At 36.0% G+C, this 14561-nt stretch overlaps 1 protein-coding gene across 1 annotated transcript in view; it reads right to left on the bottom strand.

The window, feature by feature from the left end:
- AGMO (alkylglycerol monooxygenase) overlaps positions 1–14561 on the bottom strand; it is a 140593-nt gene that overhangs the window by 99339 nt on the left and 26693 nt on the right. Inside the window, exons 3-6 of the mRNA XM_075419229.1 lie at positions 14334–14429; positions 1862–1928; positions 236–301; positions 48–127 (exon numbers count right to left, since the gene is read on the bottom strand). Coding sequence (XP_075275344.1) covers positions 48–127; positions 236–301; positions 1862–1928; positions 14334–14429 — 309 coding nt within the window. The remainder of the gene's footprint in view (positions 1–47; positions 128–235; positions 302–1861; positions 1929–14333; positions 14430–14561) is intronic.

Genomic DNA, 14561 nt, shown 5'->3' with positions numbered 1-14561 from the left:
AGTTTCTTTTGAACATTAGTGCCTGTTGAAGATACAAAGTATAGCACCTGGAGCATGATGGGATCAAATGAATTTACTGGATGTGTTAAGCCGTATACAACTTTTGCGTCTTCTGCCTCAAAAGTTCCTGATTGAAGAAGAAAAAATAAAGAACAACCAACAATCAAATTCAAAAGTACATATATTTTTTGCCACACTAATTAAACACGAGACAGAACACCTTCTGTTTACTTACCAAATATCCTGTCCCAGATAATGAGTGTGCCGCCGTAATTTTTGTCAATGCAGTAAGGATTTCTGCCTGTCATAAAAATCATTTATGAGACCAGTAACTGCACATATAAGAATACATGCAGCTGAATTATGAAGGGAAATCTTCATCATTAGCTTGAATTTATAATCTAAAAATAATTTTAAAAGTTAGCTAACCCACCACTCCTTATACACCTATAAAATGTCTTTTTTCTTGCTAGTTTTGTTGCTTTCTACTCAGATTCAAACATACAAATAAAATGTATGATACACAAAATTTCTGTGGAATAAAAGGATTCATTTGGAGAGTAAACTCAGTTCAAAGCGTATTTATAAAGACAAATTAGAAAGCAGACAAAAAATCATTTCACCAGTTTACATATCTAAGAAAATATATGTTAAATAGATTTATGTGCAACCATCTCATTAATGGCTTACAGCTGTCTCTGTCTTCTATGCCAGATGTCTGATCCTGCCTTCATTATTATTAACTTCAGTGCCAGGAAAACTGATCTTTCAATCTGTTTTCTAGGGAATGTATTTGTATATAAGCTGTCCTATCAAAAGTATGAGCAAAGAAACATTGATTACGTATCCCCGAGTTCGTGGAGATTGTCTGGACCAACTGTACAACACTTGATCAACCCCAGAGTGATTCTGCCTAACTGCGATCAGGATCAGAGGATTAGTTTGGATTTACAGCAGAGCAAATAAGAGCAGAGTGTCTCCCTCCAGGATTACCAGTACTTGTGCAAATTTTAAGAATTAAACACTTACAGCACCACAGTCTTTTTAAAAAGTCTACACAGTGCCATAAACGCTTTACACGTGGAGGATATAATAAATATTAACAACATCCTCTGTACATATAACTACATTTGAGTCTGTTTCAAATTATTTTGTTCTTCCATTCCCCTATTACTTTATTACTTGTTATCTCTGCACACTGAATGAGCCAAGGGCATCTATGAAATCCACGTCTATTCCTCAGATATGTTCATGACATTTTTTCAGTACGCAGTGGAGTTAATAATACAATTCATATATGCAGTACAGTCTTGAATGCCTCTGAATATTGATAAAAAGTCAATCATCATGCACCCATGTAAAGTGAGATTTTTTAATAATTCAGACAGCTGAAACCAAATTCCACTAAAATTTTTAACAGTTCTTCTAAAAGGTAACAATCTTTTTGCGCATTCAGTGCTTGAATTTGAATGCAAAACCATCTGTTAGTGATTGACAAGGTGATGAAGTTTCAGAAGTCAGGGAAGGATGAGATTTTTTTCTATCACTCTCCATATTTGCAAATGTCGAATTGTTTTGCTCAAAGTCTTCAAATTATTTTACGTTATCTAGGCTTAATTTCTGCCTAATAATTAATCTTAAATATAAAAATTCTAAAATTAAATTGAAGTTATTAAAAAGTTTTTTAAAATACTGTGAAATTTCTAACTGAACAAGTACTATTTCTGAAGCAATGAACAAAATTAAAATCCTTCTGTAAAACTAATTTTACAGTACAATTTTAGCACTTTAACATTATTGTACAAATAGCAACCATGAGAAAAAACACACTGAGGAATAAGAGGTTATATTTTTAGCTTACCATGATGAACTCTGTGATGACTGGGAGTATTAAGTATCCACTCCAGAGGCCCAAGGTTGGTGATAACCTTAAAAAAATAATGTTTCAATGAATTTGAAAATACCGTATAAAATCAAGAAGAGGCAGGGAAATGAGAGGGAGGAAATCATAAAAAGGATGTTTATCTTAAGGAGAATAGCACAAAACAAAAGAATGCAATTTTTTGCCTGAACCATTTCACTGTACTACTGTTAACAGAATTTTCATTTAAAAAGTGAGATTTAGTAAAATGCAAATTAAAAATTAATTCTTTTTGATTCAGCAGCACATTTTCTTCTTATTTTTCTTATGAGTTCATGATTCCATACAAATCAATTCACTCACATTTTTTACCCATATCTGTTGGCACTCCTTGGGATCCAGTATAAATCTAAGATCCCAGTTATATGAACACTTTACATCAGCAAAAGCCTGGCACTGGCCCAGAGACAAGTAATTCTTCCTCCTTCAGTACCTTTCACTGCTTGCTCCTTCTGTCAATAGCCTTCTTTTATCCCAGCACAAATGCAGTAACACAACAAACCTGATTAGGGAACTGATGTAAGTTAGAACTAATTTTGTTTTGCTTTTCTAAATTAGTTTAACTGGATCAGTTCCTAAATCTGATCCAACATATGGACACAAATACACCAGCATGAGTCAGAAGCACGAGAAGGAAGTAGCCCAGCATAAATTCATAGTGGAGTTGCAATCTAAGGCAACAATTCAACAGCACAGAAAATCCAGCCTTGATTTTTTTAGTACTGGACCAACAAGGACAGAAAGTGTTAATTGCTGCAAACTCACTCTAATGATTCAAGCTTTGTCAGAAAATGCTGATGAATTACATTTGTATCAGCAGGGTTTATGCTAAAGTAGGTACTCTCCTGTATTATGAAGCCAGAAGAAAGCCAGCACTAACTTCAAATTTTGTGCTGTGGTTACAGAATCATAGAATCACAGAATGGTGGGGTTAAGAAGGGACCTCTGGGGATCATCTAGTCCAACCCCCTTGACAAAGCAGGGTCACTTAGAGCAGGCTGCACAGGACCACGTCCAGGCAGGTTTTGAGTATCTCCAGAGAAGGAGACTCCACAACCTCTCTGGGCAACCTGTTCCAGTGCTCTGTCACCCTCAAAGTGAAGAAGTTCTTCCTCATGTTCAGATGGAACTTCCTGTGCTTCAGTTTGTGCCTGTTGCCCCTCGTCCTGTTGCTGGGCACCACTGAAAAGAGTTTGGCCCCATCCTCTTGAAACCCACCTGTAAGATATTTATAAGCACTTTTCCTCGTATGAGAGATGCACCAGTCCTCTAATCACCTCCATGGCCCTCCACTGGACTCTCTTAGCTCAACAGAAGTGTGTGGATACCCAAACTCAACAATCGATACTTATTCCCAAACAAAAGGCCATCAATTTCAAATAGATGGAATCACTAGATAACCAAAAAGGATTTCTGTTCAAAATATATCCTCAAATGGTATCTATTCACCACATCTGATTATGACCATAATGTCTTGCAATTAAAAGGGAGGGGGCGGGGGGAAGAAAAGCAGCTAAATAAGAATGCTTAGACCTTAAGCAACAAAACCCAGAACCTATCTCTTTGTCTTTTACAGAACCTAATTGGTAAATGTAATACTCACATTGCAGAAATGGGTGATCTGTAATATTATAAGACAGATAATATGAGCAAACAACACATTAAGAAGCGAGGCAGACAGTCATTACTCATGAGAGCAGACTCATTCATCTAAATAACTAAACATACAAGGATTTTTATTAATTTGAGGTTTACAGAACTAAGCCCTAAAATATGCCAGTTTCATTTCTGTTTCACAATTGTGCAAGTGAAAGTAGATCTGGACTCAAAAAGTAGACACAGTACATTGTTCAGATGTATCTAAACTTATATATGGATCAGGCAAGTATCACCAAAAAAGGAATAAATACCTTTTGTTCATTTTTGTCTTTAATAATAGCTAAAAGAACTTCTACTTAATAGGTTAAGTAGAGCATTTATGTAATTAAAGGAGTACAGAAATGAGCAAATTCTTCAGATAGAGAGAACTTTAACATTTCGAGCATTTGTCTCAAATCCTGCACACCCTTGACTGGAAAAGTAGAATACTGGGACAAGTTTGTTTTGTTTTGTTTAACTCAGAAGCCAAGGACAAAATAAGTAGGATCATTTGTTTTTCTCAGTTCTCCCTCAAAATAAGGTCAAGCCTGAAAAGACCACCTAAAGGTGAGAAATGAGTCATCATTCATGCTAGCTCCATTTCCCACCTCTCTCAAGCAGAAAATCCCACTGTTTGAAACTATGTGAGATGGGACAACTAAATTAATTTAATCTGAGTCAAATGTCTTGGCCTGAACAGCATCCCAGCACCTGAAAGAGAAGTGATTTACCTCTCAGACCACATCCAACTTTGATCCACTTGATTTCAACATATTTTTAGCTCAGTATTTTAACAACTTTTGTGACAATAAACCAAATCTATGCTAGGAGAGCACAGAATCACTAAGGAATAGCAGTCTTCATTTTTAGCCTACAGGTGTATTATAATAAAATGTCCTCATAATAAATGCTTTCAAGTCTTCAATATCCAGCTGATTAAACTCATATTTTAAAATGCAAATTCATCCTCTTGAAAGTCCACCTAATACATCGGTATGCTGAAGTAGAACTTTGTGTCGGGGGTGCCCTAAGGACTTCAGGAACTTTTGTAAAATTTTAAATAAATACTTCTGACTAACCCTAGAGAAAGTATTTTCTTTGTAAAATGAAACCTCTCTCATCCTTTAAAATGATCCCAGCTCACTACATAGTCTTTCTTTGGGTGATAACATTTACAAATCTGCTGAAACATCTTCTCTGCAGCATCATTAGCAACTGATGCCTGAGCCTACTTCGATTCATTATTCAGCCAAGGTTACCTCCATTGCAAACACATACTAGCCACACTCTGAGGGAAGTATCATCTGAGATAAGAATTATAATCGCAAGACTTTTAAGTTCAGAGGTGGTACCGAACTCTGTACCTGACCAAGTGAAAATCCAGCATGCTGAAATTAGCAACCCATAAATCGACACTTTGGCTAAAATACATAAAAAAATATTTTTTTGTCAGGTATTCAGAATGGTACTGGGTGCTTTTTCTAGAAAATTCTTTTGCTATCAGTAAATTTACTTCTATATATTTAGCACATTTCTAAAACAGAAAAAAACTGTTGTCAGTGTAAACATTTGGTGCCAAAAATTTTATATTTTATAAATGTATAATTTATAAATATATCCATATATCATTCCAACAAACAGAAACATATCACCTCTGGAAAGCTGAATTTTGAAGGCTCATGCAGCACTGTACAGCAAAGAACATAATTATTTTGTTGACTTTTGCTGAATTTTTCTATATTCTTCCATCTTATCTGGGGCAAAACTCCTACAAGCAGATCTTTCATCAAAGTAAATTGTCAAGGCTAGGACAGTAAGACAATTTTTTGCCAGTTAGGAATCTGACCCTGTCATGTCAGGGCTGACAGTAACTTACTGAAATCACAGTGAAAGGAATGAAGTTTGTAGGAATTGACTATTAACAAAATTTAATGTGGTGTAACAACAGCCCACATGCAAAAGAATGCCTAACAGGCAATAGGGAGGAGAAAGGCAGTGGCATGTACTCCACCAACCCATCTACCTTTCAGCTGTCAGTCTACCCTTGTTTCTGTGCCTTCATTGCATCCAGACATTTTCCTTGGAGAATGGCAATTGCAAAGGGGCTCGTAAGTGCTCATGGTAGCAGTAACCAGGCTCATGCTGCAGTTGCAACCAGTCACCAAAGCAGATACACCACTAGGTCTCAGTCATTCAAGACAGCAAAACATTTTCAGCTTAAAATAGCCTTGTATTGAAAATGGCTTTTTAGAATAAGAATTTTCATAATGTTAGCATTTCAGGAATTTTTTTTTAATTAAAAATTTTAAAAATTAACCACATAAGTGTGATAAGCATATCAGAACAGCTTTCTGTTTTTGTGGCTTGTAATCAGGATTTTCATTAAAAAAAGAAGAAGCATTCTGCTACTATAGTTTTTGTAAGCAGTAGAAAGTTTTGTTTCACACCTTTTTACTGGAAAGAAGTTTCAAAATTTAAAAAAAAATTGCTCAAACGTCATTATTCAATACCCTTATTGACTGAGCTTCAAACCCTGTTTCATACTATTGAAAGGAAAAAGAGTCTGCTTGTGAATATAAAATATTCTTGTTCGTTAGATCATCATCTCACAGTGATTTTGGGAACAGAGAAAAATAGCTATCAACGTCCTAAAAGCTGAAACACCTCACCTGTTGTCCAACAATCTGTATTTCTCTGTATTTTGACCAATATGGCTGGGGGGTTTACGCTTGTGTTTCTTTCCCTGATAGACACCCACTGTTCTAAATCAATTCCCGTCTCCAGTTTTTCCTCTCTCAATTAACACATCACGTGCACCTCAACTCCCATGCCAGTGACCCACAGATGAACTGCAGCATTCCAGCAAAACTCTTTTCCCATTTGCTTAATTTTTTAACATCCCATAGGTGCAAAAATAAGTTTTCACCTGCCAAACCCTTTACAAATGGACTCGATAAACTACCTACAATTCAGATACGTAGGTATTTTATGCATATCAGCTATAAAAGCTCTGTCAGATCTCTCCACAAAACATGTATTCCTATTTTTTTTTTAAAACAAACAAAATATTCCCTCCATTATTGTACTTGGGAATCACTAAATAATAAAGCAGAATTACTGACATCACTTGAAGCAATTCCAAGAGAGGTTTAATAAATAAGGCAGGCCGAAAGCTGCATCCTTAGAAACATTTTCCATACATTAGTGAACAAAACATGCCAGAAGTGAAATCTTCATATACAATGAGAACTACATGTCCTTCTCTGTAATAGTAGTTCTTATATAAAGATGTTTCCTCTGTGACAGCAATCCCTAGCCTAAAGGAAAAGAACATTATGCAATATCTCCTGCGGCACGTAAGCACCTCCGTTTGCGGTCTCAGAGTTTGTCAGCACCAAGGGAAATCTTTATTGCCTGGTACCTGCACCACTTCAATGTAGTTCTTGTTTAACTAATGAGAAAAAATCGTGACATGGAATCCAAGGGAAACTTTACATCTTGTGTAACAACTCCTCCTGTCACCACTGCAACATGAATCTTTACTTAACTCTGTTTCAACAGGAACGTTAAGAAGGAATGTCGACTGAGCAGAGCAGGCAATGTTACAGTAAAACCATTCGTATATGAAAAGTTTGGGGTTTTCTTTCTTTGAGTATAACAAAAGCTGTAGCACAGTACTACTTTCAATATCATAGTGTTACTGATCCACAGGACAGAAGAAAGTAAATTCATCCCTGGTGCATCACTAAGGAAGGAGCATTCTGAACTTAACTTTGGGGTTTGTTAGACTAATTGGTCATAAAACACATACTACTATTGATTTGCTCATCAAAATCAAGCTAAGATTTTTTTACTCCTGGTATATAAATCTGCATTTCAGACAGTCTGGTGGGGAAATTTAAAAATCAGACCTTAATTACATTCCCCAGTAGAGCTGCTGTGTTAATTCAGGACAACACACCCATGTATTTACACAGATGGCCCTGGTGATCAGATTTGCCACGTGAAATCTCTACAGGGAAGCTAGGGAAAGGCAGAACTCCCAGGATATGTACTCATCTGCCAGTTTCACACTTTGAAATCCTCGGCAAACCCTGATTTATACACTGCCAACTGTTTTCCTATCTGATTAGGCAGTTTTCTACTCCAGTAAGCATGTAAAATGGATGTAGCCAAATTTCCACACTGAGGAGTGAAAAAACAATATTTGTAGTTTAGAAATAAAACAAGCGAGAGGAATCAGGCCTGTTGGGATCATAAAGAGTTTCATAGGGGGCGAATTTCTGATGAATCGGGATTGTAGGAATGGGAGGTTACAGACGAGTTTTAATGGATAGTCTGGTTTAGGGCATATTTATATAATAAACACACAGACTTAAGAAATGTGTTTATAATAAATTGTCTTGAAGGCAGGCTGTTGTCACTTTTCATTGTTTTACGCCTGAACCAGGAGGTAAGGTTTGAATCAAACTGGCATCTTACATGCATATTTTAATGTTAATTAATGTTAATTTTCAATCAGTGGATGCAACTTTTTTTTTCTTTAAAGATTGAATTCAGCCTTGTTGTGGGAAGGATGAGCACATATAGGAAGTTTCAATCAATTAGTCCACTAAAAATGAGAGAAAACCTAGAGTAACTGGTTGTTTTTAATTGCAGCATTATAAATAGCAGACCATGGAGAAAGTCACTCTTTCAGTCATATATCAAGTTAAGCATTTTAAACAAACTCCAGAAGAAAAATTGCTATACAATTTCAGTATTTTTCATCAGTTTGACAAATACATGCTGGCAATTGTGGGGAAAAAAAACAGAAAGTAATAAATCAGTATGCCATTCCTGAAATAAACTAAAATATAGCCGAGTGTAGCTCTTCTCCTTCCTCTTTAAGTAGATCAAAATACAGTCAGCATCCTACACCCTGTGTTTTTAACAAATAAGGGTCTTTCAAATTTTCTGTTGTCTTTGAAGCCATAACTAATTTAAATAGATTCTCCACATTAATGTGGTATCCTTTCGTTATTATGCTACCTTTATTTGGTAAATTGGTTTAGATTGTTTTGCAGAATGTAGAATGTACTGAAATGTGTTGCATCGCTAAGTAGCTCGTTTCACTTTTATCTTGACAATTCTCCAGAGACATAATAGACTCAAGTGGCCTAAATAAAAATCTTGAAAAACGATTTTTACTTTCAGGGCTTCTGCAGGCAGATTAGCAACAGCCAGGCCCAATGCTGCTGAAGTAAACATTTCACAGCTGTCTCTTGCAAGAAAAGTCTTTGGTGCAAGGACCAGAAACCAACACTCAGACTCAAGGACTTAATTATTACGATGAAAAGTCAAGCTCCTGCTTATGTTCTTGCCCCATAAACTTTTCATTTCTGGCCTCACCAGTGAATCAGCTTCAACAGGGAAAGGGATGGGTGCTTTTGCCCAGATCGTTTGCCCATCAAACGCAAATCTTCAACGTAAGCCATTTATTGCCAAGCAGCCACTTTTTGAATGAAAAGGAACACGGCTCCTGTGCTGCATGTTGAACGCAGAGCTACTGGATGCAGAGCAATACTCCATTTATTTAAATGACTTACATATTTGTAAGTCCCTCTCTATTCTGCAGTTCAGTTGAAAGAGAAGCTAGATAAGAATAAAATGCTTAACTCACCTTGTCAAGGCACTTCTGGTAGACTCAGATACCTAAAAGTGCCAAGGACCACTTAGGTTGAAAATAGAAGGCTCATCCTGAGGCTACTAAGGTGTAAAGTCGGCACTCCTAAACGTCTTTGAGGTCCTAGGTGCCAAGGAAGGAACTCCAAACCTCACCCCACTACATTTTTCCTGATTACACTGAGTTCAAGTGCAGCCTATGCTTAACAGGATAGGAACAGTGTGCTCGCTAACAAATGTTTTATTTTCTCTCTCTTTCGTTATTCTTTTATTTAAGAGCAAAAGCAGAGTTATATGCTTTATATATCTAGAAATATAATACTTTCCTTGCAAGGAGAGTGAAACATGGAAAAGTGGAACACATTTTGCAGTTATTGTTAGTATTTCCACTTAGTGATAGTGTTAGCTTTGCTGTTCTTCACACTCTAGCAACTGTAATGATGACAAGACTTTCATCCTGTGGGTTGGTCAGAAAATCTAATAAGCCTTTTTGGCAGACAGAATGGATTGAAGAAGTGAGATCTCTTTGTTTCTTGGAATTGATACCGACATTGATACTATTATTGATAATTGATATTGTCTCATGCTGTCACTTATTTATCACATTGTCCTAAAGATTTTATGATTATTTTAACCTCTATCCAACAGACTTCTGTCTCAAAAGGCTTCTGCTTAAAAAGACACATATGTCCTCTAGAGTTTCAAGAACAGCTTTTGCTATTGATATGGTAATCACGGGTGTACTGCTGCTTAAAAGAAATATGTACATTTTTATGCATTTTAATTAATTTCACTTGTTCTTCAATCTGCTTGTTTAATTTCCTTATTGACCCTATGCTCATATATGGAAAAAAAAACCCAAAACAAAACATAGACGATTTTTTCTGAATCTGGCCATCTCCCTAAGTAAGAGTTGCTTGACGTACAGACTTGAGGATTGGGCCACAACAGCTCACCTGTACTCAGAGAGCTGAGATAGGCTCTGCGTGGCTTCCTGCCAGGAACAGAATCCCTTTTCATGAAAGCGTGAAGCCTCGACAATGTTACTTTCTGTCAAAATTTGTAATTAAATAAAACTGAGCAGAAGTCAAAGCTAAAGAAAGCCATAGAGAGAAACTTAGACCAGTGTACACTGCGTGTAAGTGCAAAATATTTTTTGACAAATACAATATACTTCCACAGCAAGTTTCAGTTTTACCGAATTGGTGTTTTCTGACAAAAACACGTCTATTTTGGCCTGTACCTGTAGCAATTTCACATCTCTTTTTCCAGTCTGCATGAGGTGTTGCCAAAATTTCTCCCATTCCTCGCCTGTTTTCACCCATGTTACTGCTGGTTAACAGTAGTGGCTCACCTTTTTCTGCTCCTGGGGTTTGATGAGGTAGAAAGACTTAAACAAGGGAAAAAGCTGTCTTAAGGAACCTGACTTCCATGAGTATGGTAAAGGGCAGATTACAGTCTTTCCTTAACTTAGAAAATTAAACAGAAACTAATGCATGTCAAAGATCAAATAGGCAAGGAATAATCTGCTGCTGCAATTACTACCAACAGGGACTGATTCAGTTAATACTTTCCAAATACAATTTGACATCTCATAAAAATTACAGCTAAATCAACAGAAACTAATTTCTGTTTTTCACAGGTGTCTATCAGGTTATAAACACACCTAACTTATTGGTTGTAATAAATGCATAACGGAAGGATATAGTTTAATATGAGCCATAGACCTTCCGAATCACCTGTGAAAATAAACTGAAATGGAGTATTTCTGTCTGTCAGTAACAGTCCTGAAACATTTTGTGGCTTTTGAAAAATTAGACTTTTAGTGCTCTTTGACCAAAGAGGTTTTTTTCACTCCTCTTACTATCTAGATGAGAATGGTCTAGTCATAGAAACATTTCTCCCAGACCATTTAAGAGTAGATCTACTAACTCATTCCATTGACCTAAATAACATTGGATAGGACGAAAAATTGTTTTCTCGTGATTTATTGAGATCCTATCTTTATGCACCATTACAGAAAAGTGTTTTCTTCAGTTCTTCTTGGGTTGTTTCATTTTTCATTTAAATAAACTGCTATGAGTTTATTTCAATACTTTGGTGCTACTCAGAGATTAAAAAAAAAATCTTTGGAAAATTTCTAATATAATTTCACATTGCCATGTACACAGTGCAATAACACACAGAAGCAGGGGAAAAAAGTGGACTTCAGATTGCAAAAATTCTTGTAATGGGAGAGTATAGTTAAATGGAAATGCATAACTTAAGCCACAAAGTTGTGTTTTCACACTAGCAAACCCAACATTTCTTTATTAATTACAGAAATTCCTTTCCTGTATCAATAGCCCATTTTGATTCTAGTAAAAATAAAATATCTCTAGCACCAAAATTATGGCATCTTTATACAATATTTATGGTGTTTAAAATTCTGTACTGTTTTATATAAAAGGCTAAAGGGTAATGCATACCAAGTATGCAGGAAATAAAGAAGTCTAATTGAGAGAAAGAGTGGGTACTTTTGATCTTTCCGATTTGATGTACTCTTTTCACAGGAATATATGAGCCACGAGTTAAACTAAAATAGACTGTCTGATCTGCTGGTAGGAAAGCTGGACAAAAACTGATGTAACAAATATTGAAGATGGTCAAAGTTATAACACAGGAAACTTCTCTTAGCATTGTCTGAAACAACACTGGACACATTCAAAATTAAAGTACAGGAAAATATCAGGGATCGTACTTTCGCTATAAACTTTTGCTCTAGGCTGAAACATCACATAGAAATTTTCAGCACAGCATGATCATTCCCTTGTAGTGACTGAATTAAATTTAAATTACTCCTAGAACAAAACATCTTCCCACATAAACCCTCATATACTTTCATTCTTATTACTTAAATATTACATATGTTTTTCTTTTAGAAAACAATAAATTATGCACACTGTTAGCTGCACATAGCTTTTCAGTGCTATGAAAAAAACCCACATATTAAAGAAAGGAGATTTTTTGCTGTATCTTACTATATTGTCTTCTTCTGAAAGAGAAAGATGTGTAATCAGAAGTTGTGAAGTTACAATTGCCAAACATACTTGACTAGTCAACATGGGGCCAAATCTTGCCTAAGGAAATATTGATACTGATTAAAAACAACAGAAATCTGAGGATAAACTTATAATTTCTGATCAAATGCTCCTCCATTTTAGAAACAAATTATTACATCTTGCACTGGCAGAATAGAAATAATGTAGCGTATCTCCACTAGACCTCTAATGACATGTACTGCCACCCTGTCACAGCACCCACCATGGCCTCCGAGAGGACACCAGAGCTGCTGAGGGATGATGAATCTCAACTCTCAGAGAAAGTGCTAGCAGCAGTCACTGAGACAGGATGCTGTTTTCTATATAACCCCAGGCCTGCAGCCCCAGACAAACCTCATATGTTGCGAAGCTGCTGGAAACTGAGACTTACAGAAAGGATTTTTGTTTTACTATAATCTGTGTAAGATAATTGGAACTGTTAAAATTCAGGAAAAAGACTGTTGGAAAAAAAGAAAATTAGAGGTGATATTGCTTTAAACAGCTAAATTGTAATAGTTGTTTGAAAGAAAGACCAGTGTAATGGTGAAGCACCACAGTAATTTCACAAAAAATACTAGCTAATGTAAACCTGTGTGGCTGTAATAGCTGTTACTATTTCCCTTCCTTTCCCTTCTCTCGTCTGTTATGCCCTTGCCCTTGAGAGCAGGAAATTTGCTAATACATGGCGTAACCCTGTTTCTATTTTGACCTCATCTGTAACCTTAAAGCATGACTTCAACATTTTTCAACTGATTTCAGCTGTGCTACAAAATCAACAATATCAACATTAAGAATAACTTCCCTTGTAAACAAAGATCTATGATTGGATCAACTGGATCAGGACAAAAGATCCACTGTTTTTCTACTGGCACAATAATTTAATAGCAAGGGGTGCTTATCTTTTCACTGAGACTGAAATTCATTCTTGTTTAGACTAGTGTCTAAACTTGGCACATTGGACATACGTTACGGAAATTCCTTTTAAGCCCTATGAAGGATTTAGCACTTTAGAGGGATGTAGGCAATTCATAAGCCTCTGAAATTCACTTTAGAAATTTTAGACGCACACTGTTGCAGCAGTGCCGAGACTCATTGAGTTACTGCTATACAGCAGAATGTTAGAAACCTCTCAGCCAAGGAAGAAATGGCTTCAGACAGTAGAGAAGATGTAGATGAGTCATATCATATTTTTCTTAGTGGTGAAACACAGTAAACAGAAAATAAAAACTAATTTAAGCAACAGAAGCAGCTAAAATGGCAGATAAAGAAAATAACATTGCCTTCCAAAAGAACTGTCCTATAGATCGCAAAAGAAAAGCACAGAGGGAAAAAGGCATCAGTATAGCCAGAATAATCAAAGGAGTAAGTGTTGTAGAGATTATTAGCTCACAGCCCACTTGGGGCTACTGAGAAATATGCTACTGACATATAACATGGGATATGTTTAAACACCTCTACTGTAGTGCGAGGGAGAAGGCAGAAGGCCATTTAACTACCTGAGAAGTGTGGGAAACTACTTACTAATTACCATGGGTTATATGTAAACTAGATATGGTCTACGCGCTCACAAAACCCAAATAAATAGGTTCAGTCATAAACAAATAGCCCTCAGATAATCAAAGAGCATTTTTCATCTGAGAATTATGTGCACTTAGAAGGAAATGATATCTGACCTCATTTGCAACTCTAAGTGATCTTTAAGAAGCACTGGGTTTTGGATATTGTTCCCTAAAACATTTATCTTCGAAATGAAATCAGTTTCAGTATCAGGAAAATATAGTTTTAAAATAGCAAAAAGTTTTGATTCCTTAAAGTTAGGTTTTTTTTTTAGTCTAATTGGGACCAACTGGCCTCATTGCTTCTTATAAACTTAGCAATATATATTCAGAAAAAGGAATAAAAATGAACAGATGTTTCTCCTTAAAGAAGTCAGACAAAGATTTTTCTTACACAATAAATCAGCTGCTAGTGGATTTCCAGGACACCGCTCCAGGCTAACTGTTTAGGTATGGCTTAAAATCCTAGTTTACCTCTGTATGTATCCAAAACTGGTAAAGTAGATTAAACTGCAGATGAACAGCAAACACTGAAGGAGGAATGAAAAGAGCCATGGGCAAATTGAAAATCTGAAAAATGAAAAAGAAAATATACATTAGATATAGAATTCTAAACTTGTGATGATATAACGCAGTACTATCTCAGGAGCTCAAACCACTGGACGAGATAATTGCTTCTTCTAATATCTCCATAACACAGAC

This window comes from Opisthocomus hoazin, chromosome 4, assembly GCF_030867145.1.
Source record: "Opisthocomus hoazin isolate bOpiHoa1 chromosome 4, bOpiHoa1.hap1, whole genome shotgun sequence".
NCBI classification, from domain to species: domain Eukaryota; kingdom Metazoa; phylum Chordata; class Aves; order Opisthocomiformes; family Opisthocomidae; genus Opisthocomus; species Opisthocomus hoazin.
Note: the sequence above shows the minus strand (reverse complement) of the source record. Positions and strands in the feature narration are given on the sequence as shown.